Raw genomic sequence first — 25,035 nt, forward strand, 5'->3', positions numbered from 1 at the left:
TTCAATGTTCACCTGTCACGTAATATAAACTTCAATAGATTCTATTTACCTCAAAATTTGATGTACACACATTTATCAAAGCTCCGAGTTTCCATTTTATTCTTCAATTCCAAAATTAAATCCCTTGTCAAAACAAAATTATATGCAAACTAACCCCATCAAAAGGATTTAATTACTAGGTTGCTCTATCTAATACGCAATAAAAATAAATTAAGTAAAACTGGGAAGCCACCCACATTCAATGGACAGTTAATTACCAAAATATTGCAATTGAAGCTTCCTCAATGTTGAAAGTAGAGCGTCTTAGTAATTAAACTCAAACTTGAACTTAGACTATATATATCTATAATTGGATAGCATAGTGGACGATGTCGGCCATTCTTATGTCGATTTCATTTTTCATATCCAGTTTAGGGGTGTTTGGTAGGTTTATTTTGGAGAGGTACTAGCACATGAGATGTTTCAATAATTTATAAAGTGAAATATTTTAAAAGCTTCTAAAATGTAAAGGCATTTGGATGATAGAGACTACTAAGCTTGATAGTTAATTATATGGAGTAATTGATATTATAAAGGATATAGAACATAGTATAAAACTTTAGTCGAGTCCAAATTATTTCAGAGTGTGTGATACGAAAACAATTGGTCGTATAATATGGAAGTCTGTATTTTCTAATCACAAAGTTGGGCTGGCATTTGCAACATCAACCTCCGTCATTATATGTATCAATCCGTACAAGTTTTCACATTGTGTAATTGTCAGTTTTTGGTAGTTTGTTTAATTCTTCTTTTGGGTGAATTCTCAACCCGATCAGCATCTCTAGGGACTAAGGCTTATTTGATACTCCACTTGGAAACATTTAGTGACTGAGAACCACCTAGAATGAGAATATAAGCAACAATACGGTGTTACACAATATAGAAGTTCATCATATTTAGACACAACGATATACTGACACTTATGATGGAAGTTGACGCTCATAGGTTGTAATGCACAATTTCATGTGCACCAACCTCCACCGTAGCATATCTCAACTTGTCGGTGTTTCTCGAAATGACTAACTTCCGTATTGTATGTTTCTTCTTTAACATTTTTCGCTTCAATTCTCATTCTGAGTAGATTCTCAACCGACCAATAACTCAAGTTCCCACCGGAGAAACACAAGAATCAAAGGCTCACCACGAAACATTGTAATTTACAAATTTTATAATATCTAGTGGTGAGCTTATTGACTGTTGCAGTTAAAAATTTTGTGTATGTTGACAATGATAATAACATATAGCATAAATTTTTTCTCAAGTTTTGGAAACGTGACATGTACGGTCCTTAACCCCTATAAATAGCCCCCCAATTTTAAACTCATTTTCAAGCTTCTTCACACTACTCTCTCCCCATTCACGCATAACAACACTACACTACTCTAACCCCTACGCCACATTCCGCCAAAAATGCCGGTCAAGCGCAGCCGCGCCGGGAGATCCACGGCCTACCTCGACTCCGCCGACGCCGCGCCGGGCAAGCTCACCAAATCAGACGCCTCCGCCGATGCGGAGCGCCCGAAGCTGCTCCACTTTGCTTCTCCGGTGAATACCGTCGAATGTGCCGCTGATCGGACCAAAATTGGCGGTTTCCTGGAGCGGTGCCACTATTGCAACAAGCGGATTGCTCAGAATTCTGATGTTTTCATGTACAGGTTGGGGAATTGTTCTCGATTCGCTCAGTTTTTTTATTAGATTTGATTTCGTTGATCATATTCGCTAATCATTGATGCTTATTGCTTCTGATTTTCGTAGATTTAGCTCTTTCATAACTTTACAAGTCCTTTTTACCAATTTTGAATAGTTTATTGCTGTTTTTCAGATGAGTTGTGATATTTGATCTGAAATTTGGTGGTGCTAACTGTTTTTAGCAATAACTAATTTGTAAATTCGTTCTGTATTACGTTCTACCTTTCCAGATGTCGAATATTGAGCCAATTTTTTAGTAGATATATTGTCGTATCTCGCGCTTGATTAGTCTTCATATATGCCTTTGCTGACTAATTCGTCGTCTTTGAGGAATCTCGTGTTCTTTTCCGTTATCGAGTTCACTTTTAGGAGCATTTTCCTGTCCCCTTTTTATGATTGCAAACTTTGTAATTTGAATGAGCATTTGATTTCCTTGATTTGTGCCTATATTCTTGCTTATAGTCTTACTTTTAATGATCCATTGACTAAATTCAGAGAACCAGCATACACACTTTTTTACTACAGTATGTTTTTCATTCATTTTACCTACTTCATTTACTTTGATGACAAAAGTAATTTGAGTCTAATATCTAATTATGCCACTATACATTGCTGTATAGTTACATTATGTTGCTTGATAAACTATGGATATCTATTTAACTAGTGGTACTTCATTCTTATCCTTTATATTCTGGCAAACTTATATTTGAATTCAAAATTTCATGCAGCAACCTATGTGCTTTCTGCTCTGTCGAATGCCGTGAGTGTCAGATTAATCTCGACAAGTTGGCTGGGAAAAAGCCACAACATTAGCAAAAGAAGTTGTTTGAAGGGCATAACTGAAGTCGAATGCTGATCGTATATCACATATCAAATACTACAAATCATAGATGCAGGCTGTTGGTTTTTGAGGAACAGTTTGTGCTTCTGCATATAGGATAGAAATAGTATACGTCAGTCGTCATGTTAATAGTTCTTAACTGCACTTATAGTTCCAGTTCTTTTGCTTCTGTTGATATCATATTATGAAATTTTCTCTTTTTTTATTGCTTTAGAAAATTAGATCCAACTGTTCATGCTCTTTACATGTTCCTTTTTAATGTGCAAAGGATATCCCCACAATGAATTCGTTTAAGATAATGAACTACTGTGTCAGTGACGTCCGAATCATTTGCTAAGACAACGAGAATTAAGAGAAGGAAACTTCATAATGCTCTGTCTTGAGATAATTAGCTTGGCAGAAGAATCCTAAATTGCAGTTACCTAAAAAAGTTTTTTCTTGCAGATGATTGTATTTTGCTTACATGTGATTTTTTTTGCAAGAAGATACAAAGATTAGATGCATCTGTCCAGCACTTGAAGTATTTTACAGTTATAGGAGTAATTAAGAAGTATTTTACTGTTATAATTTGTCCAATTTCTTTCTCAACTATGCTCTTTCTTATATTCTATGTTACATTGAAATTGTACCATGATTCCTTTCCTTCTTCTCTCCTTTCTTAGTTTCCTGAAGAAGACCTTTTTATCTTCTACATGTTCTCGAAATTGATTGTTCTGTTCATCCACGCGTTGAATGTTTTCAATCTGCTTTATTGTTCAGTGCTCTGTTTTGATGCCATCTATACTTCTAGGAAACCTAGCTCCTGATTCATATTTCATCGCGAATTCACGATTCTCCTCTTCCTATCAGACATTTCAAATTGACTCCTGAAAAGTGTTGGTTATAAAATATGAACTTCATTGAGTTATGTTGAGAACTGGCCTAACTGGATGAAAGATCCTTTGACATGTATCATCGATGCTAGAGCTCTGCTAGTTTGCATTCTGGTTCTGTGTTAACTTTAACCAAGGATAATTCCACATACTATGCGTTTAATTTTGGTTCAGATTCTGCTTGTGTTCCATATTGCAGTATGAAGCGTGAGACGAGGGCGTCCACCTCGATGATCTCCTTTCGTCTCTTATTATGATCACCGTAAATTATCTCTTCGATTGTGTAGACGACCAGGAGCCTAATTTTCCCCAGCCCATCTTAGCTTGAAAAAAATAAATGGGCTTTCAGAATTGATTTCAGACTTGTTTTGTGCAGTGCTTTTCTGTTGATAGTTTCCTTCAAGTTCACCAATTATTAGTGTCATTTTGTTGTTACTACTTTTCCCAGAACTTAGCAGACTCTCGTGCAACTTGTTGAGCAGACTGCTGATGAAACTTGTTTGTATTTTTGCAGGTTTTTTGCTGTCATAAGCTCATGCTCAACTGCAGACTGCACAAGGTAAGAGTTTCTATGCATTTCACAGAGCTCATTGCTTCTTGTTTTCTTATGCGGTTATAAATCTTCCCTTTAGATATCTGCCCCCTATTTTCCACCATTTTTACTTCAGCTTCTTTGTCCTATCCTCCCACCAAAACCCCACAAACAATGTGATAAACAATCACCTTTTCAAGATCCATATAGATTCTTTCATCTGCAGTTTCATGACCATGGTACTTGAGTTTCGTATAGTTAAGTCGATGATTAGGAAGACGAAGACGATAACATTAATAGTATACCATCAACTAGAAGTAATGCCTTGAGTAGTTAGACTTGCTTAAGAAATTTAATGACCACTAAATTCATACATACCCTATTAGATGAAGTCATCTTATGCCTATTCTTGCTAGACAATGGATGTATAGTAATCTGCAACAAGAAGTTTTTAGAATTTGTATATTTACTAAAAGAAGTAAATGCAACCCAAATAAATATTGTAGCCTGCTTCACGCCAACTCCCATATTCTGTAAATTATCATGCATTATTAGAGACTAGTTGAATGTTAAGTATTTACTGATCTCTGCTATGCTGAGTTGTACCTGCACTGAGAGTACAACTGAAGCATCATCACTCATCACTGTCTAAATTCATCACTCGTGCTCAAAACTGACAAGCTTGTTTTAACAAGCAAAGTCTAGTTTTTCCCAACAAAATACCCTATTGTTAGCTCGTAACTCCTTGTGTGACATCATTTTTACAATTTTTGAGCTAGCTTTTTCCATAAATGGTTCTAGTTTGTGTGATTCATTCTTCATCTTTTGCCATTTTGGTCTAAATTTGATCATTTTTAAATTACAATGATAAGGTCTAAAGTGACTGAGCTGTGGTATATACGCTGTGTCATCATCAAATTAATGTGGCATCAAGCTATGGACCATTGAATCTTTCTGATGTGAGAGAGTAGTTTCACCCATTTAGCACGTAACTCAATTTCATCACCATGAGATCTTGATTTTGATAGTCCATTAATGAAAATAATTGAGTTTTTGTTTTGATTTGTCATGTCATAATTATTGCCTTTGTATATCTCAGTCAACGTCCGTGCATTTTAAGTTTGGTATTTGTAATTAATTTCTTAAGCTTATGATGTGTGATTATTAAGAAGATACTGATGTGATGGTCTTTGCAAAATGTTGGGATACAATGTCTAAACTTAGTATTGGTCTTTGTTATCAGTCAAAATCAAATACTTATCCTAGATAATACTATTTGTAATTTATTAGTAAGTCATTTTCTGCAATATCTAGGGAATTGTTTTGTGTACGTCATTTTCTAGTCGATTTAGGAATTCGTGATGTATGTTTTGTTTTGTCTTATACTTTTAACTTTTTTAGCAAGTCGCGGTACTTCAGATAGATTCCACATTAAAAATAATGTAAAAACTAAATTTGTTGAAGATTAAAATACTGAAAATTAAACTAGTACTAGTAGTACTAAATTAAGCAGTCTTTAATGTTGGGCAAAGTTTTGGGATGAAATTCTAAATGAGTATATTAATTCCTCAAGGGATGTTCATTTGGCACGAAGGTAATGATATATAGAGTTGATTTTATGTGATATAGTATGTGGTTTTAATAGTAAAAAAACAATACTACATTTCTTTATTTTCATCAAAATTTTTGAGCAGTTGTGTTGTAGCAAGAGATCCAGATGAACTATTGAATTGAAGAGACAGACATGATAACATAAAATAATCCAAAATAGGATAAGTGGAGGGACCATAAACACATTAATATGTTGGTTAATTAGGTGAGGTATGTACATCCACTCACTATTCATTTAATTATTCTCTACTTTATTATTTATATTCGAAACCTCATTAAAGACATCGAGATGTAGATTTTCCTAAATCTTTTGATGGCTGGTTGGGATCAAAGTTATTGATTTACACTTTGTAAATAATCAACTTTTTAACAAAATATATTTATTTATTGGACACCGTAATGTAGTTTTTTTAATTCTAAACACAACCTCTTGATATTCTGTCTCATTTGTAGTAACATAGTGAGCGGTTATGAAGGAATGCTGATTTTTTTTTTAAAATGAAATGGGATATAATGTCCTGCAAATGGAAGGCAAGGAACAGGTCACCCCATCCCCTTAGATTTTGTCTCCCCTTCTTTTGTATCTTTCACTTAAATTATATAAAAATAATTTGCTACCTTAACACCGGCTACTCTCCTATTGTTGGTCAAGCTAGGAATATAGTATTATATTGATGTATTTAAATTAAATGAATTTTTGGGGGATTAGAATATGTTAGGTGGATGAAAATTCAAATTCATGGAGTACTATAGAACACTGATAAAATTATTATAAATATAATAGTACTACTGAATATATAAATTTGGATCATTATGTGAGCATTGCTCAATAAATATTTTTGGCTCAATACATGATTTGAGTATTTGTAATATACAATCAAGAAACAAATGAAATGTTCTATTGCTCTTTTCACAAAACAAATCATTAAATTATTTTATAGTAACATATCAATATCAATAATAATAATAATAATAATAATAATAATAATGTAAAAAATCGCATTCCAAACCCAAAATAAGGAAAAATTAAAATATGTCACATCTAGTGGTGGCATTCTTACATTTGGATGTTTCCAACATCCAAACATATCATGTGAATTTAACCGTCGGATACAAAAAAAAAATAAAAAATAAAAAAATTACATGTACAAATTCAGTGAAAGAAAAAAGAGAAAAGGAAAAAAAGCTGAAAAAAGCAGAATCCGTAGTTAATATTCTCCTGTGACAAAAATGTATGCTCTCTTTATTTTCAACAATGCTACTTGCTGCTGCTCACTCTATTTTTTTACTCTGATTCCTATTTTTCTTATAATATTTTTTTTATTTCTTTATCTTGGATAAGTTGACAAGATCATATAAAAATCGATATTAAATCATTTCCTTAATTAACGTAGATGGGGTAGTCACGTCAAATGAAAATTCAATGAAAATGGTGAAAAATCCTTAATTTTCGGAAATTGTAAAAAAATAACAAAAAATTTCACTGCTCATTACATTATTTTCCAATAATAGCATGGCTACAAGAAAGAGCAACACCCAAAAAAACAAAAGGCAATAATTAAACAGTATTAACACAACTAAAATTGATCTTTTCTAAGTAGCATAGCCCTCAAATTTTGAGACACTAAAACCTTGGGTGTTAAATCACTTCATCCATGTTTTATGGAAAAATCATATCTTCTGCAAAAAACTATTCTTACACTGCAACAAATTCTAGAGTTCCATAGCCTCAAAAAGGAGAAAAGAATTCAAGAAAGTGAAACAATATACACTATTGATAAATCAAAAAATTTGCCCTCAAAAAAATGTTCTTGAATACAATGCTTAATTACAGTTGAATTAGCCATCTTCAATAGGCCATGATATTCTAATGTGTACAAATCTTCCTAGAAGAATTTGAGTTTCTACATCTAATGAACTGGCTTAGCATACCGGCGTTTTGCAAAACCATAAACCTACGATATCGAATGAGAAACTTGTGATTACAATGAGCAAGGCTGAAATTTCTCACCGAACTATTTGCAGCAATCTTTTATTTGATGTCACTTTTCAAGACGAGTTATGAATGCTCCGTAAGGTTTAGCAATGAGTCGGGATTCTCATCTGCAAATACGAGCCAATGTTAGATGATGATATGACCAATGTAGGATTTTCAGCACTAGTAGTTTATGCAGTAGGAGAGTGATTGAGTATCGAAAATGAAAAGGGCAATCGGGAGTCACCTCAAATCATCAAAGGGTGACTCCTGAATCAGCCATTGAATCATAGGAACTTCACTCCATGAAAGAGTTATATTATACCTGTTGAAAGAAACCAACAATTTATCTATTTATTCTTTACTATAGGGATGGAAATTGGAGTTTTGTTAGGAGAAAACGACGTACTTGTTGAGGGGCAGCGGCACGTCTCATGTTCAAACACAAGATCCAAATGTGAATTCCATTTAGAAGAAATTTGGTTGAAGATATCCATGTGCATATGGCAGCATTTCTTCAGCCTCAACTCTTGAGCTTGAATAAGCCATATTTTTCTTGATGCGGCTGCGGTTGATGGACTCGACTTCTGCCAGAAATATACTGTACACGGGCCTGTGATCCGAGAATCTAGACTCACCACGAACATATGATAGCTGTTGGATGCCACGGCCATGCCATAGTATACGATCGCACCAAGCTGGTGTTCTACGTTTCTCTTTTGGATGCATATCTTCACCAGCATACCGGTCAGAGTTATTCAAATATTTGTACGTTGGAGGGAAATATATCCTCCCTTCGTTCCATCTGGCAAAGACTCTCCCGTGTCTCTGCTCTATACTAAGCTGTTTCGAAGAAACAAAACCAATCATTACAATGGTTTTAAAGGTAAAAAAATGGAAGCTTTGAGGAAAAACTATAGTGTGCTTGCCTGGTCATTTTCTAACAAAACTCTCCAGTCCCTCATCTCAACGAGAGCTTTTGCACATCGGTAAGAAAGGGCTATTCGGTAATTCAAGTCCCCGAGCCATATGATTCGACTGGAAAAAGGCTTTTTCTATATCAAATCAAGAACGAAAAATAGTTCAAAATTGCATCAAGAATGTGTGAAGAACTTACTCATGCTCAAGAATTGTTTGAGGAGATTTCTCATCACCTACTCCGTGAACTCGTGGGAACCGTGTTTTCCTCAAAATCTCCATTACATCGGAGTTCCTCCTCAGCTCATCGCCATCCTTCTCTCCAGAGGTCAAATGGCTACAAACGAAGCAAAAGCTCGTTTGGTGCAAAGACATGCTGATAGATATTGAGCCCTGCAAAGAAATACACCACGATTAAGACTCTGCCTTTTTAGTTTAATTTCATTCTTGAATTCAAGAACCATACCTTGTTTCCAAGATAGCCCATCAAGCCTCGACCTACACACGAGACCTTCAGATTCCGCACACCGTCTCTCAAATCCCTCTTAATCCAAACGGTGAGAAAAATCCCCACCATTTGCTTGCTTGCAACCAAGCAATACCTCGACTGAACGGGACCCCTATCTCTATCGTCCATAGAAGCAGAACCATTGTATGGAACGGGCGAAGAATAAGTGCAATGTGACTCACTCAGTCCGTTGTTATTATCATCATCCGAGGAGCAATCCCACCTCCCATTCGGATCAAAACTATAATCACTTGACCTGCTATGCCCGTAGATAGCTCTATCATAGACACTGTACCTACGTTCAAGCCTTGGCTGCGACGTATCCTCCATCACTCTCATGCTACGGCTCAATGACTGGAAGGAACGGCGCTGGAAGAAAGAGGGAATCTTCTCCCTACTGGAATTAGACCCTTCAAAATCATCATCTAACTCAACAATAGGGTCGGGCACAGGTGAAGGAGTGCGACAGTTGCCACTACTCCCCGGTAGACTATTCAGCGTTTCTCGAATAAGTGCCAGCCATTTCTTAGCAGGGCCATTATCTTCTGTGCCCAAAACATTACCAGCGTTCAAAGGCACAATTTCTTGAAACCTTCACAAATATGCAAGCAACCCTTCATCAATACTAGGCAGCAGAAACCAAGACAGACGCGAAAACAGGACAATTCTCGACCGACTCAAACTCACCCTAGGACATAAACATCAGCTGGAGGTGAAGTGTGCAGCCATTCCTCAAGATTCAAACAACTAGGAGGAGATTTCCCAGCCACATTCCATGTTGCCACAAAGACTCTGATACATAAATAAAAAAGGCATTAATAACTATGCATTTGTAAAAGTGATAGCTTTTTCTAGAAATTCAAGAACACACACCGGTAGTTATTCACATCTGTGAGGTGAGAGGCCTCAAGATCAACCTTACTTCTCCGGAGACGATCCGAGGTTCGTCTCCCTGATCTCTCTACCAATCCAAAAGGGAGGAAGTAAGCACACAAAAACACCCAAAAAAGAAACATTTGCAAAGATTAATAATGGCTAGTAATGATATATAGATAGTGGTCCAAAAGGAAAAAAACAAGTTGTTTTGATGATTTCTAAACCTGTTTTGCTTTTCTTGATAGTGCATGCCTCCTCCCTCTCTCTGAAATTGTTCCTCCATTCTTCATCAACACCTGAAAAAGCAAAAAATACTTACTTCAAAAAAAGGCTTTTAAAGCAGTGGCCATTAACTGTTGCAGTATATGACCCACATTTGCACGAAACCAAAACAGAAATTGAATTTTTCTTTTTTTTTCAAAAAGGGTTAGCTTCATTTAAATATAGATAAATCCCAGAGATATGATACAGAATGCAAAAAAAAGGGTCTCAATCAGAAATCTCTGCCAAAAATCTAAAATTCATGTGCTGTGATTCAACACACAGCTTCTATTTAATCATAAAAAATGTCAGAGAAATAAAAAAAGATTCAATTTTTCCTTCTTCTTCACAATCCCAAATCAGATTCACCATGATTTTTTTTACCTCCGGAAATGATGTCATCGGCGTGAAAATCCTCAGTTTTGCCTTTGATGTTGAGCCATTTCTTCACCAATGTCTTGGGCCATGAAAGCTTAATATCAAGAAAATTGAAAAAAAAATCAGAAATGTTGAAACAACAGTCAATGCAGTAATGGTTTGTTCTTCAAACCTTGCTTTTCTTGGAGTTTTCATCTCTCATTTTTCCACCGATTCATATATGATTGAGAGATTTCTCCACTGTGTGAACAAAAGGGGCTGAAAAAGATGGGATTTTTAGGCTTCCCGTTTCTTCAAAGAAGGAGAATGAGATGGAGAAGTGATGAGAGTAATGCAGCAGTTGAAATCAGGCAGTTTTTTGGCATGATGGTTTGGGATTTCAAGAAATTCAAGAAATTGTGTGAAGAAAGAAGTTTGGTTGTGTGTGTTTCAATTGTTTGAAGAATGGGAGGGGAAGTATGGGTGAGGAAGAAAATGAAATGAAGGGAAATCAAGAAAGTGAGGAGTGCAGTGAGATAGTGAGAGGATGTGAATGTGGAGACAGGACAATGCTGTACTTCTTCATAAAGATTTATGTATGCATATATATATATATATAATTAATTGTGTGTGTGTGTGTGAGAGAGAGAGAGAGAGAGAGATTATATGGTAATTGAATATTGGTTAAATTCTAGTCTATGACTACACTACTATAAATTCATAAATTTTAATAATATTTTCTCAATTTTCATAAATTATAATTTGTGAAATTGTATTTAATGTAACATTCAAAAATTTTAACTTGGACAACATCATTCTTAAATTTTACAGTTCATCACATTGATCAAATAATTTAACTATAATGTCAATTTAAAATATATATGCGTCAAATCAACAACATACTGTATCATGAAGTAAAAAAAAATCAGATTTTTTTGTTATAGAAAAAATAAGAAAATGTTAAAATTCATAGCTTTTATTGTTGATTTTCAAAGTTGCGGAACATATTCAAAACTCGTGGTTTTTCCTCCAATTTATTCGAATTACTACTATATTAATATTAATATGTGTTTTCTCTTCTCAAAAACCTAGTTGTGATTGTGGTTGAGTACATATCAAAGTCAGAATTTTGAAGAGAAATATAGTGCATAGGGGAGAAAACACACATATACTACACATTAGTGTATGTATTATCTAGCCTTAGCATAGGTTTGTATTCAATGGGGGGCCTGACCCAAATTAGATTTAGGGGTGACATGGAAAAAACAAGATCAAAAAAATTGAAAAGCAACAGTTTGATTTGGTCACCTTTCTTACATTTCTTCAGAAACTAGAAAATGTTAAATACACATCACCTCACACAAACATTGTATTAATTAAGTGGGGGTAAAAAAAAAGTATGGAATGTTTTTTGGGAGAAATTATGCATTCAAAAACTAGTCTAGATTAGTGGGTCTTGGACAATCTTGGAATAGCTTTATTGGGTTTAGTTTTGCATGGGGGAATTGACCATTTCTCAAAATGTAGGTTTTTGGGTTTATAAATATTTTCAACAAAATTAATATTATGAGGTTCTTACATCTATACAATTGTTTTTATGTATACAATTGAATGTCACAACAACATTGTGTTTGTTTGTAAAGCAATTTGGAGATTCATATTGAGTCAAACTAGAGTAGTGTCTTGGGATTCATAGGCAAATATGTCCTAATTTGAGAAATGTTGTTGGAATTATTCCATTTGCCACAAATCTATATACATGACTCAATACAATTTTTTTGTGCTTGGGAAATTCCTCTTTCACATGTTTAATTCTACAATTTTTTGAAGTATGTTTTAATTATTTACTATATCTATGTGTATATGGTATGGTAACACGAGAATATAAAATATCAGTAAAATAGTAAAAAATAAGAAATGGAAGGAAATAAAAGGAAATTAAAGAGTTGACCTAAATCCCATCTCAGATCTGACGAAATTTAAATGCAGTTTCCTTTCTTATATTTAAAGATAGTTTAATAAACGCAAATCATAGGTCATTATGCGTAATTATTAATATCATAAATACTATCTACATTTATATATATACAATAGTACTACCACTTTTCATATATACACATGCATTTATTAGAATATCAATATATGGAGTATCAATTTTGTTAATGTATCACTACCAAAATGGCGAGCTAGATTACAAAAAAAAACTCATAAAGATATATATTTAGAATATCTACCAATAATATAGAGGTAAATGACTTTTTTCATGAGGCAAATTAATATAATTAACGTTCGGTTGTTATAATTGCTTGTGATTGAATATTATGAAGTCGACTAAAAATTTTGTATAGGAGTATTTTTGTTGAAATTTTCTAGTCATTTTGATTGATTGTTTTCAAATTAATAAACGAAAATTATATTAGTCTTACATTAGACGCATATTTATTTCAGAATAAATCGTGTTATATTGTCTATTTATGATTAAAGCTATTAAATATTGATTAAAACTAAGACGTTGTTATATCTTATTGATTAAATATTAGACACTTTCAAATATTGATTATGACTAATAATTTTTGTTATTTAATAATTTTTATAATTAAAAAAATTTATTGATATTTAAAAACTGAAATTTAAAATTTAATTTTGTAAAATTAAATCTAATATTGAAATAAAGAAACTAAGTGAAGGATGACAAAAGGGAAGAAGAATGATAATTTTGAAATAATATCAGATTTAGTACATAACTAAAATAATATCAGATTTAAAATGTTAAAAGTGTAAAAAGACCAAATTGCCCAAAACCCCAAAACCCCTCAAAAGGGCATTTTCGTCTCAAAATATCGTTTTTGATATTAACCCTTAGTCCAGGGACTACTGGTGATATTTTTAAAGTTCAGGGACCATTTTCGAGATAAACCCATAGTCAGGGACCATTTTTGAAGTTCACTCTATAATTAATGATACTTGGCCTTATTAAAAAAGAGCACTCTTGTTAATGAATCAAGCTTAGCCTTATTAATAAGATCTTGATTAACCCTAGATTAGTCGACCCACAAAATCTCCTAGGGTCTTGAGCAAGAACTCCAAATTAAATGAATAATTAACGAGTTATACAACAAAGTAATTAATTTCATTGGATGAAGCCTAGTCTTGGAGTATTAATTGATTAATCTAAAAACCCACATGCCACATGTGGGAGACTGTGTATTGGTCCCAACCTAAGTCATTGTTTTCATATTTCCAAGAAAAAATCATATAATAGGAGTATGTAGAGTAGAAATTGCGCACATTCGATTATAGTGGTTTCTTGACTTGCATATATTTGGAGTACCATAGTACTTAACAGAAATCAGGAAATGGTACAAAATAGTTTAGTTTTAATTCGATAATAATACACGCATTAATCGAGAAATGAATTACTATTAGTTTCGACAAATTTTGGTTTATTATATTTACTTATTAATTACTTTGAAAGTTATAAAAGGAAACCTTTCTGGCCCGCGCTACAATATTGTGAATTTTCCATCTAATCATGCACTAAACAAATTTGTATGTTTTCTTCTAATTATTCCATAATTATTTAAGGAATAAGTATTGCCAAATTCCGAGTAAAAGCTTAAGTTGGCCCAAATAAAACATTTAGTAGTAAGAATAGTGGGCCTTTGAAGCCCAATATTTTTGCAGTAAACTAGCTTCAACCACAGCATAATCAAGCAAATTATATGCATTAACTTTTATTTAATTCGAAAAATAAATATAAAAACTTACAACACCAAAATTAAAGGGGAAAATAACAATTTGTATATACTACAACTGTCTAAGAAAAAATAGTACATATAGTGTTGAGAAAGTTTTCATAATTGAAAATAACAATAATTTTGTTGGACGGACCCAAATACAAAAATAAGATAATCTTTCGATATAATTTTTGAAGAAAAAAAAATGAGAAGAAGCTTTGAACTATGATGTGAAACTTTACCATTGGGTGTAAAACAAGTTTACATAAATTTCCTGAAAAACTTTAACTTGGGAAAATTAAATTCAAATCAAGTCTATTGACTTGGGCCTATGCCTAAAGATCATGTCATTGTCTTTCTTGCATTTCCTTTCCAATTTTTTCCCATTTATTTCTATATTACTATCTCACATCAAATCACTCTATCATTATTTTTTACCAATGCATATAAATAATCTGTTATTGACTTTTGATTTCACATCAAAGATAAATTAATTGTGTTTGAGCTTTAGTCATCAAGCATGATAAACAAGTTTAGAAGAAAAAAAAACTATTTTTACATTTAGTTTCCTCATTGCACTAATCGAATATAAGTTCAACGAACCTAATATTAAGTTTTCAATTTTAATTATATTTATATTAATATAACAGGTAACGCACAAATTTAATTGAAGAATTTCAGATATACAAGAGTTTTTATTAAATATGTATATATTTTATCACTAACATAATCTTATGAAGGAAAATAAATACGTACGAGTAGTATTTTATAATGGCAACATATTTCTTCCCTACTTTCAGAATTGTTAGTTTAAACATTAATTTATTACTATAGTCAATTTGTCAAATTTATTTTCTCTTTTGTTGATAATAAGAAAAGCCGAAAATAGATTAGAATTAAATAAAGATGATTGAAATATAGGGGACAAAGGGAACATTTTACTTAAACAGTTCTTTACTTCCATCAATTTACTGTTTGCAAAACATGTGACATATTCAAATAAATTTCACATATCGTCCAAACTCATTTCTACGCACTAAAATTTCTACAATTTCACATCGTTCGTCATGCCACGACGGTTGGTTGGGACTAGCATTATTTATTCAACCCCATCACCAGATAAGAAGTCACATTATTCGATTTGATATTCCAATTAGCCGACATCGCTAGATCCAAATCTTTTTACTGAACAAAATATAGATCCGTTGTTGTTTATTCGGATCAAGAAGAAAATCACTATCATTTCGATTCATCTTTTATGGGGTTCGACCTCATCACCAGATAAGAAGTCACATTATTGGTTTGATTTTCCAATTAGCCGATGTCACTAGTTCCGAATCATTTCACCAAACAAAATTATCGATCCGTTGTTTATTCTGATCAAGAAGAAAATCACTATGATTTCAATTCATTTTTATGGGGATTTGGTTAGAAAATTTTGTAAATAAATGAGTTGACATATGACCGGAGGAAAAGAAATTGAAATGTGAAAATAATAAATTAAAATTTTAAAACTTAAATCAAATATTTTACAGTCATAAATTTTATTTAGATTATCATTATATTAGTAGTACTACAAAATTTTATAATTAGCGAAGCCCTAGTTTTGATTTGGGGAAAATTTGAACTCGTACCAATAATTCGGTGAAGATGAAGAGGGGATTGAAATGGAGCGACGGCGACGACGATGATACGTCGTCGTCCGACGACAACTCAGCTCCCGAAACCAACTCCCAAGGTATATCACCAAATCATTCGATTCAATTTTTGAATTTCACCTGAGGTTTTACTGTATCTGTTTGTGCGAATTGGAATTTGAATTGAATTCATCTCAAAATTCTTAATTTTCATCTGAAATTTGCCGTTGAAATGCCCTTTTTGCTGATCGGATGCTCAGTTGTTTTTATTAGGTTTGTGTGTGTAAAATATCTGCAAAGTTCGATTCGTTCAACGTAAGTATGAAATTTGATGAATTGCTTAATTGTATGGAATAAGATTTAGGGATTTTGATTGTGAGCTATTCTTAACTGTAAGGAATAAGATTTAGGGATTTTGATTGAGAGCTATTTTCTGGCCTATTTTAAGATAAGTTGATGGGTTGTGTAACAGATGATTCTGCAAAGAAAAAAAGGAAAGGCATAGATTTTGAAGCTCTGAGTCGACACGGATACAGAGGGGGGCTATCGGTGTTGAAGGTGCCGCCTCCCAAGGAGGCGGAGAAGGAGCAGGACTGGTCCTGGTGCTCGGGGAAGGAGCAGAAGTCGAAAGAGGCAGAAGAGGAATCTTTCAAAGAACGACAGAAAACTCGAGATGCTCTAGCTGATGGCGAGCAGCTTGCACATGTTCTGACCCGGAAGGAGAAGAACAACCTCTCCTTCCAACAGAAGGAGAAGAGGAAACGGGATCTTGGCCAAGCGAGCAGAGGCAAGAACTATGTTGAAGAAGAAAAGAGGCTGCTTAGAGACAACGGGGTTTACTCTGGTTTCGACTCTTGATTTATATAAGTTCTTAGGTGTTGCAGAACTCAATCTTGATTCTTGATCAAAGTTGTTGATGAGATTCTCTTTAAATGGATTAAGTAATACTTTAAATGTTTGTTGTTTGAGATTATGGAATTTAATATGAAGTAATAAAAGCTAGCCAATTATGGATTACAAAAATGAAATGACCTAAAAGTTGTGATTTTTAATGCAGTTAATCCAAAAATTAATAGTGGAAAGATGATTTTGTAACTACTATATAAGAAGTAACATAGTAATGAACAATATGTGATGGAAGAAGACAGTACTTTTAGCCTAAAAAGGGGAAACAAAAACACAACACACAAGTTTTACAGATGTGGAAAAAACATAACAAAACTTCGATTTCCAGATGCTGACTGAGCCTCCTCTTCCCCAGTCGGCTAGCCCTCGCTGGGTTGGAGTCGTGGTGCCTTGAACACTAAAGATGGATCGGCAGATTTGCACGAGAGGGTTTCATAGATGGATCGGATGGTGTGGGGAGTAGTACGGCAGCAACCTCCCACAAGCGATGCTCCTGCTTCGCACCATTTGTTTACATACGAGACGAAATCTTTGTCCGAAACTCCTGTATGTTGCTGCCAAAAATCGAGCAAGACATGCGTTAGGGACGCTGTTATTATTTGTTTCCAGAAGTAAAATTGACAACAGAGTGAAGGAGCTTACCACCCACTGCTTTATATCAGCATCATAGCTCTCACCGCTGTTCGGGTAAATAAGTATTGGTTTGGATGTCACCTGAAATGGAGTCAAGAGCAGCAAACACTGATATTGTCAGCTACAGCTTGTCAATATTCAGTTTTACAATCAAGATAGGAAAATAAATTTAAGTGTTATCTTTCAAAATTGTTTAAATATGAGTTGGCAAGTGAGTATATTGGAATGGTTAATCGTAGCCAAGTCGAACAATACACAGCAGAGACTGGAGCATGCATCGCGGTAAGCAAAGAAACAGATAGAACAAAAGAACGTGTAAAACAGAAAACTGATACCTTCTTGATGGATAGAACCAGATCCCTGATAAATCGGGGTGGGGTGCAGTTGATTCCAACTGCAACAACTTTGTTCGATGACTCAGCAGCAGCAACACATTCAGTGATGGAATCGCCACTAACCACATTGATTCCATCCTTAGAATTGAAGGATAGCCATGCGGGAACATTAATATTTTCTTCCTCAAGAAGCATAGCAAATGCCTGGTTCACATCAGAATCACGTAAAACAGAATACTTTAGATGCATTACTACATTTATTCATATTTCACATCAGAATCAACCTGAAATAAGTCTATAAGATATGGTAGACAAGTCGATTCTAATTTCTTGTTATATTCGGAGAGAAAGAGAAGGAAGCTTTGGAGACTAGAGTATCCGTACCTGCGCTTCCAGCCTGTTTGGTACTGTTTCGAAGGCTATAAGATCAGGACCAGCTTCTGCAAGAACCTTGACCCTCCTTCGATGAAAATCCTTCAAGAACTCCAAATTCATAGCATCTCCATAGTCACCACTGGATGTCACCCAGTATAATTATTAGCATTTACTACTAATATGTACATTTAGTAAAGAATGATAATGTCATCTAGTGCAAATAAGTTGATGATCACTATAAGGTTTGAAACATTGAACACAATGACAAGATATTAAATCCAGAAAGTTTGCATCAAAGCACCTATATTCCGATCCATCAGCTAGGTAGGCCCCATAACTTCCAACAGATGCTGCAACCAGTATTTGACGCTGCTTGAGAATTTTATCACCGGCAGTCTCTTTAGTCTGAGCTTCCTTACACCTAGTGTAGTATATGTCACGCGCCTCACGTGCAAGTTCCACACTCTTCCTGAGCATATTCTCACCTTGTTCCACAGAATAACCTTTGTTCTTAAACCCTTGAATAGTCGCCTGTTCAATTCGAGAAGTGATAAAGTTCAGTCTCACATATACATACCCATAGCAAGACATTCATTTTGACTTCGAGGGAGCAAGGAATCACCTGATAAGAAGCTGTGAGTATTATATCTGCACCTGCTTCAAGGTAGTCAAGGTGTACCTGCTCAAAGCTAACGTTTGAGTTTGACAGATAAAAATGTTTTCGACCTAGCAACCATATGATCAACTGTCGAAAATCCATCCTAACGAAACTTCCTCCATAAAATTAAACAAATTCCCTAATTTTAACTAAACCTATGAAACACCCTCATCCAGATCCAGTGTCTTCTGATTAGCTGCTAAATGGAAAAATCCGAAATCTACATGTGAGCTTTTAATCATCTGTGATTAATTTCAGTAAACCTCAGCTAAAATCACAAACCAAGATGATTCAATCAGCTAAAAGACAAACCATTTATGCAAAGACTTCCAAAATTCTTTTTTTGGAAAAGAGGGTAAAGAGGGGACCAGTCAAAAAAACAAATCTTTCTTTCAAAACCTTCTTCTCCAACTGAAATTATATCATATTATAATGACCCCATAGATTATTTAATTGCAATCCGTGACACCATAGATGCAAAAGGTAGCTAGATAGAAATGGATAAAATGGTGGGCAACCCCTCATTAATGAAATTTGTTCTTTTCCCAACTGAGACTTAAAGCATCACATCCACTCACTTCACAACCTCTTACTTGGCCAGCTCATACTCTTCTCTAGACAGAGACAACCCTAATCTCACTAAAATCTCACACAGTTTCATAATTATTGCACATAATATACCAGAAAGATTTCATTTTTAACATTAATTTGGGACCAATAATCAAAAGGGGCAATCAATTGAAACGTAAAACTGTGAAAAAAATGAAAAAACAAAAACAGAGGAAAGAAAGATCATACTCTGCGGATGAGGTCGGGGGAGGTGAGGAGGCATTTGGCGCTCCAGAGAGGGTCGTTGAGATCGGCGCCGTGGCGTTCGAGCTCCGTGGCGAAACCGCCGTCGATCACGGCCACGCCGCCGCATTGGCGGAGGAAATCGGACATCATGGCCGCGTGCCCCATTTTTAGCGGCGGAATTTCAGGAATCGAGTAGCTCCGCCGAGATTGCTGAGATCCAGCCGGAAATGGGGTGGATTTTGAAGAAGAAGAGAGGTGTTGATGGAAGCGCCGGCATTTATATAGAAACAGTGGCGTAGAAGAAAGGGGTTTCTTAAAACCTTTTGCATAAATTGATGCACAAATTGCCCAATAATTTGGGGATTTTTGGCATACGTGTAAATCATTCCTACATTAAAAATTACTCCATAAGTTTCAAATTTTGTTTTACCAAACATCATCATTTTTATTGACTTTCAGGTTCATTTATGAAAATTTACACTTAAATATTCCAAGTATTGATTTTTATTAGATTTATGATTGTTCGAACATTTCATTTTTTACATACTACTAGTACTATTATTTTGGGATATTTTGTTAAACTGTCAATAATTTGAGGATGAATTATGATTATATTTTCATTTTTCCAGTTGAAGCCAAATTTGTGGAAGCCTACTACTATAGTAAAGCTCATTAATTGGGGATAATTGATCAACACCAACTTGAGATCAATGTTTAATTTAATGTATGGCTTTTTTGAGATGATAAAGTTATTCATTGCGCAAGCATAACGAGTGCAATATTTTAGTTACTATATTTGTAATTTTGTTAAGAGTGATTAAGATTTATTCATTTATTATTATTCGATTATTAGTACTTATTCTCTCGTTAATAAGGAATTATAAATCTATATAACAAGAAAGGGTCTTGTTCTAATGTTTATAGCACCCTAATCCAAAATCAAGACTAAATCTCCATAATTGGATTTTAAAATGAGTGGATGAGATTAAAGCTCACAAAATCTCAATAAATAGTAGACAAAATATCAACAAAAGGGTAATATCGTCATTATGTTATAATATGATAATTTTCGTGAGTGTTTTTTTATATCAACATTGTGTATTACAAATATCAACAATATGACATTAGAATATCAATATAAGGACAAGAAAATATCAACACATTTTTATTGAGATTAGACATGCATAATATTAAGATTTTGCCTACAATATATTGAGATTTTTTGTTGTATTTGTTGAAAATAGCTGCTTATCAACATGTACAAAAATTGAAATATAATTTATCAAATTTCATCACCCGAACATCGTCGGAACATATGCAATTGAGATCTCGTTGGAATCCTTATTAAATTATCTTTAATTTGATATATTTTTTGCGAAAAAATAATTTAAATTGAGAGAGTTGCGTAAATTTAAAGATTTGAGATGATTTTAAGGAGAGAGAGAAAGTAGTTAGTTATAATTACTACATATAGGATTTGACATTAATACCCTTTTAATTTAATTAATAATTATTTAAAATTAAAATATATTACACTTAACATTATATTAACCACAAGATCTTCTAATCTAATGGTTGAAAATGATCCCAATTTAAAATTGATAATTAGTTAGCAATTGATTAAATCCCTAAAAAAAAAAAATACTATTCCTCCCAAGTCTAAACTGATGTCTCCATATTCATATTTAAGTTCTCATTTATTTTCACAATTCTCTCCTTTTTTTCACTCTAATAAGTACTAATAACTCAAATTTGATCAAAATCTATCAATAAAAAGTAGGAATAGAAGCATTTCTTCAACCAAAATGACGCATTATTTTTCTCAAATTCTTTAACATACTTACAAATTTCAAGAAATCTCAGTTCCACATTTCACTCAAACCTTAACTACTAGATCAGGCTATTGCACATGAACGAGGTCGAAAACGGTGCCCTCACGGGCCGCGACTAGGTCTAAAACAAAAGCAACCACTTGCCTCATCGTCCGGTATCATCCCACCGCCTTTGCTCGTGTCCACTGCTTCCAGCATCCTCACAACCTCATCCATCTCAGGCCGGTTCTCGGGCTTCGCATCCCAACATCTACGCATAATGTTCGCAAACGGTGCTGGGCAGCATCTCGGGATTTCCGGCCTCAGATTCTAGCATCAAATTTAGATGTCAAAATTATGAGATTAGACGTCACATTTTGTCATTTTGGCCTATCCGCAATTACTTATCTCATTTCACTTTTACTATATATGATCAGTAGGCCTCATATTCCGTCAACTCATTCCACATATAAGCGGGACTCACACATTCCGTCACATTTTTTAAAATCCGAGCAACGAAAAAGATACAAACCTGCTGAACCACAGCAGCAGAGACTTCAGCAAAGCTCAGATTAGGATAAGGTGTGCTGCAGCAGTATATTTCCCACAAGCATATGCCAAAGCTATACACGTCGCATTTCCGATTGTAAGGCTTCCCGTCAAGAACCTAAATTTCCGAATTCGATGAACCATGCGTTTAAGCAATGCAGCTGAAATCTTGATTGCAAGAGGGAACAATAGCATACCTCTGGCGCCATGTAGCCAAGCGTCCCGGTGTTTCCAGTCATGTCCCTCGGATTCTGAGCTTCAACTCGAGCAACGCCAAAATCCGCAATTTTCAGAGTTCTGTTAGCATCGAGCAGCATGTTCTCCGCCTTGACATCACGGTGCACGATTTTCATGGAGTGGAGATAGCTCAAGCTGCAAGAATTGGGAAATGAAAAGTGCTATTCGAGCAACGATGAACACAAGCATGGAGTTTTTCTTACCCTCTAGCAAGATCCAGAGCAAGTTGAACCACAATCTTGAATCCCAATTTCTTCTTGCTGCTCTTGATCAGGAGCTTCTTCAACGTCCCACCGGGAATGTACTCTACCACGACACAACACGCACTAGATGGCAGCGAATTGAAACTAGCAGCTAAAGCCCCTTCAGAAGGTAGCTTAAGATTTGCAGTTCCGATTGAGGCACCAACGAACTAGAAACCAAGAACGAGTTTCAAGAAACAGACACCAAATGCAGCATAAACAAAAACTCAGTAAGGAATATCTTCATCTTCACCTTTGTAACATTAGGATGGTCGAGCTTATGCCAAACGGCTACCTCTTGTCGAAAAGACGTCTGAAGAGCATCGCTCTCCTCAGCCGTGGTCATACCATCCTCCCCCCACTCCAATACCTTCACTATATGCAATTGAGAATAGCTTTAGCTGTGAATGTTAGGTTACATAAATCAAGAACTAACAATGGCGAAACGGGGTGGCTTTCCACTACTTGCTCCAGTTACACTAGATCACATCACTGTAATAGCTAAAGCTCATACTAATAGACAATGCTATGCATCTCAAATTCACCTTATCCATTTAAGATAACTATATCCAAAACACTACTAAGCAAAAATCTTATTGATTCAAAAAATTCATAAAGACTGCGACTAAGCATTTGAAGGCATTCATTCCACTGAAAAGATTAAATTTTGCACACAAATTCAACCCTATCACAATCAAGAACCCCCAAAAACCAACTCAAAGCACACAAGATGAAATCAATAAAATGGAGCTTTGATCCTAATGTGAGCTTACCAGCAACATCTTGGGCATCATAAACACCTCTATAAACAGTGCCATAGGTCCCATGAGCAATGGCATTCTTGATATCAAGCTTAGCCAGATCAATCTCCCAGTCCTCGGGCTTGGTTCGGGCCTCGGTGTTTCTGGGCCAGGCCCGGTTCAAATGCTTCTCCAATTGCACATCCCAGGTCTTGAAATCAATCATATCAGCCCTCAGCAACACACCACTCTCTGTATTACCAGTATTAGTACTATCCCCCAATTTATCCAAGGCCCGTTCTTCCAATTCCCGGGCTTTCACCACATTCTTCAGATCCATGGTCAAAGTGTAAGCAAGAAAGTGGTCGAATGCTCGGATTTGGTGAGAAGCCCAGTTGAAAAGATTCAAACTTTGGAAGAAGGGGTGAAAGTAAAGAGTGGAAATGCTGTATGCATCAAGGAGGAGAAGCATATGTACTTGACATTGAAGAGAGAGACAGAGAAAGGAACAAGAAATGACATCTCAATGAGAGCGATGTGAAGGGGACAAAAGATTGAGATTTTGAAGGACACCCAATGTACCATTGGATTTTTACAATTTTTGAGTAAATTGAATTTGATTTCATAATCATATTTAGAAAATGTCGTGACTTTGGTTCACCCTTTATGGTAAAGAATTTAAGATAGTGTTAAACCCTTTTGTGCAGGGAAAAGGATTGGATTTATGACAGGAAAAAATGTCAAAAATATCATGAAATATGATTAAACAACTTTAATAGTACCACTTAGTAGAAAAAGTACTAAAAAATTTGGTTTTATTCATTATTCTATGACGAAAAATATGGTTGATTAGTGATGAGATTTTTCAACTAAACGACATTGTTTATTTATGAATTAATAATAGTATCATTTAATTCATTTACGGTGGCATCCGCATATAATTTCACAGTTTTCTGATTCAATTTCACTTAAATGTTTCACCTTGGAATAATAAAGAACAAATACAAAATTTTACTATGATTTTTCTAACTGATTTTTAAAATTAGAATACAAACTAGAATTTGAACAACAATTTATCCTTTATAATAGTGCTACATATTGTTTTTCACCATATCAGGTTTATATTTGAGATATATCTAGATTTTTTATTATATTATGTTCAGGTATAGCTTTTCACTCGTGGCCACTAACACGATTTGTTAGTAGATTAAAAATAGTAGAGAATACACTAACCAAAAAATGAGCAACAATAAACCATTATTTTTAATTTAAGAATAGATTGTTGAGCACGTTCGTTCAAACTTCATGATTTTTTTGCACAAATTGCCTTTATTTTAATTAGGTTATGCAGTGAAACCATTTTTACCCATGAGAGTTAAAATGAGACCATCACTGTCAACTCAACTATGCAGAAGACTATATATTCAATTTATGTCAGATCATGCATGATACAGAGAATTTGCTTTTAATGTTAATAATATTGAAGGACCACTCTTACTCATACATGTCACACCAAATTGAAGATAATTTTACTAGTTTGTTGGGCCAAGTAATAGTAGAACAAGAACACCCCATATCTAACAATTTTGGCATCTTCAATCCAAGTCCACAATTAAAAGTCTCGATTGAGTTCATGGTGAAAAAAATAGTAGAATATGAGGCTCACTTTTATACATTATATTTATAATGGAGTATAAGTGAAATAAGGTAGTAGAATGAGTAAACAAGACTCCTAATCACACTAGGTAAAACTGACAATGCGAAACTAAGAATTAAAAATCCTTAGACGCAAAATAGATGGTCCAAATCAAATATTAGCCGCAATATAATCGAAAGGGTGTGATTTACGAACCCAAATCAAGAACAATGGGCGTGATTTACGAACACAAATCCTCCCACAA

At 34.5% G+C, this 25,035-nt stretch overlaps 5 protein-coding genes across 7 annotated transcripts; 2 read left to right on the plus strand and 3 right to left on the minus strand.

Annotated features, from left to right (window-relative positions):
- Positions 1 to 1,374: 1,374 nt before the first annotated feature.
- On the plus strand, positions 1,375 to 5,035 carry LOC125224006 (FCS-Like Zinc finger 15-like). 2 transcript variants are annotated; one of them, XM_048127336.1, is made up of 3 exons: positions 1,375 to 1,694; positions 3,956 to 4,000; positions 4,846 to 5,035. In XM_048127336.1, the coding sequence occupies exons 1-3, from the start codon at positions 1,450 to 1,452 to the stop codon at positions 4,919 to 4,921; spliced, it is 366 nt and encodes a 121-aa protein (XP_047983293.1). In that variant the 5' UTR covers positions 1,375 to 1,449; the 3' UTR covers positions 4,922 to 5,035. The 2 variants fall into 2 exon arrangements, with proteins under 2 accessions (XP_047983293.1, XP_047983294.1); XM_048127337.1 differs by lacking the exons at positions 3,956 to 4,000; positions 4,846 to 5,035 and adding an exon at positions 2,457 to 2,790.
- A 2,296-nt stretch (positions 5,036 to 7,331) lies between these two features.
- LOC125222039 (type I inositol polyphosphate 5-phosphatase 4-like) lies at positions 7,332 to 11,039 on the minus strand. Its single transcript, XM_048124435.1, has 11 exons — positions 10,673 to 11,039; positions 10,507 to 10,594; positions 10,086 to 10,157; positions 9,859 to 9,946; positions 9,673 to 9,777; positions 8,944 to 9,577; positions 8,677 to 8,870; positions 8,489 to 8,597; positions 7,969 to 8,402; positions 7,807 to 7,884; positions 7,332 to 7,687 (listed from the first exon to the last, which is right to left on the minus strand). Exons 1-9 carry the CDS (start codon positions 10,700 to 10,702, stop codon positions 8,028 to 8,030), a joined length of 1,695 nt encoding a protein of 564 aa, XP_047980392.1. The 5' UTR covers positions 10,703 to 11,039; the 3' UTR covers positions 7,332 to 7,687; positions 7,807 to 7,884; positions 7,969 to 8,027.
- Positions 11,040 to 15,803: 4,764 nt separating this feature from the next.
- Positions 15,804 to 16,821, plus strand: LOC125222042. Its single transcript, XM_048124439.1, has 2 exons — positions 15,804 to 15,954; positions 16,326 to 16,821. The coding sequence occupies exons 1-2, from the start codon at positions 15,867 to 15,869 to the stop codon at positions 16,709 to 16,711; spliced, it is 474 nt and encodes a 157-aa protein (XP_047980396.1). The 5' UTR covers positions 15,804 to 15,866; the 3' UTR covers positions 16,712 to 16,821.
- Positions 16,822 to 16,926: 105 nt separating this feature from the next.
- LOC125222041 (homocysteine S-methyltransferase 2) lies at positions 16,927 to 19,860 on the minus strand. Its single transcript, XM_048124438.1, has 7 exons — positions 19,559 to 19,860; positions 18,725 to 18,781; positions 18,404 to 18,633; positions 18,112 to 18,241; positions 17,728 to 17,931; positions 17,402 to 17,473; positions 16,927 to 17,313 (listed from the first exon to the last, which is right to left on the minus strand). Exons 1-7 carry the CDS (start codon positions 19,718 to 19,720, stop codon positions 17,119 to 17,121), a joined length of 1,050 nt encoding a protein of 349 aa, XP_047980395.1. The 5' UTR covers positions 19,721 to 19,860; the 3' UTR covers positions 16,927 to 17,118.
- A 1,446-nt stretch (positions 19,861 to 21,306) lies between these two features.
- Positions 21,307 to 23,665, minus strand: LOC125222040 (serine/threonine-protein kinase STY13-like). 2 transcript variants are annotated; one of them, XM_048124436.1, is made up of 6 exons: positions 23,168 to 23,665; positions 22,648 to 22,769; positions 22,356 to 22,564; positions 22,113 to 22,287; positions 21,899 to 22,033; positions 21,307 to 21,696 (listed from the first exon to the last, which is right to left on the minus strand). In XM_048124436.1, the coding sequence occupies exons 1-6, from the start codon at positions 23,604 to 23,606 to the stop codon at positions 21,490 to 21,492; spliced, it is 1,287 nt and encodes a 428-aa protein (XP_047980393.1). In that variant the 5' UTR covers positions 23,607 to 23,665; the 3' UTR covers positions 21,307 to 21,489. The 2 variants fall into 2 exon arrangements, with proteins under 2 accessions (XP_047980393.1, XP_047980394.1); XM_048124437.1 differs by having other exon boundaries at positions 22,648 to 22,764; positions 23,168 to 23,662.
- Positions 23,666 to 25,035: the final 1,370 nt, after the last annotated feature.

Source organism: Salvia hispanica, chromosome 4 (genome assembly GCF_023119035.1).
Source record: "Salvia hispanica cultivar TCC Black 2014 chromosome 4, UniMelb_Shisp_WGS_1.0, whole genome shotgun sequence".
Classification (NCBI taxonomy): Eukaryota; Viridiplantae; Streptophyta; class Magnoliopsida; order Lamiales; family Lamiaceae; genus Salvia; species Salvia hispanica.

Coding starts and splice junctions, on each gene's coding strand:
- LOC125222042 (XM_048124439.1), top strand. CDS start 15,867: ATGAAGAGGGGATTGAAATGGAGCGACGGCGACGACGATGATACGTCG. Junction 15,955..16,325: donor TCCCGAAACCAACTCCCAAG/GTATATCACCAA, acceptor GTTGTGTAACAG/ATGATTCTGCAAAGAAAAAA.
- LOC125222040 (XM_048124436.1), bottom strand. CDS start 23,606: ATGCTTCTCCTCCTTGATGCATACAGCATTTCCACTCTTTACTTTCAC. Junction 22,770..23,167: donor TGATGCCCAAGATGTTGCTG/GTAAGCTCACAT, acceptor AATTGCATATAG/TGAAGGTATTGGAGTGGGGG. Junction 22,288..22,355: donor GCTCTGGATCTTGCTAGAGG/GTAAGAAAAACT, acceptor CAATTCTTGCAG/CTTGAGCTATCTCCACTCCA.
- LOC125222039 (XM_048124435.1), bottom strand. CDS start 10,702: ATGAGAGATGAAAACTCCAAGAAAAGCAAG. Junction 9,778..9,858: donor ACAGATGTGAATAACTACCG/GTGTGTGTTCTT, acceptor TTTATGTATCAG/AGTCTTTGTGGCAACATGGA. Junction 8,871..8,943: donor TGGGCTATCTTGGAAACAAG/GTATGGTTCTTG, acceptor ATTTCTTTGCAG/GGCTCAATATCTATCAGCAT.
- LOC125224006 (XM_048127336.1), top strand. CDS start 1,450: ATGCCGGTCAAGCGCAGCCGCGCCGGGAGATCCACGGCCTACCTCGAC. Junction 1,695..3,955: donor TCTGATGTTTTCATGTACAG/GTTGGGGAATTG, acceptor GTATTTTTGCAG/GTTTTTTGCTGTCATAAGCT. Junction 4,001..4,845: donor TCAACTGCAGACTGCACAAG/GTAAGAGTTTCT, acceptor TACAATGATAAG/GTCTAAAGTGACTGAGCTGT.
- LOC125222041 (XM_048124438.1), bottom strand. CDS start 19,720: ATGGGGCACGCGGCCATGATGTCCGATTTCCTCCGCCAATGCGGCGGC. Junction 18,782..19,558: donor CCCCCGACCTCATCCGCAGA/GTATGATCTTTC, acceptor AGCTTTGAGCAG/GTACACCTTGACTACCTTGA. Junction 17,314..17,401: donor CTGATATAAAGCAGTGGGTG/GTAAGCTCCTTC, acceptor GATTTTTGGCAG/CAACATACAGGAGTTTCGGA.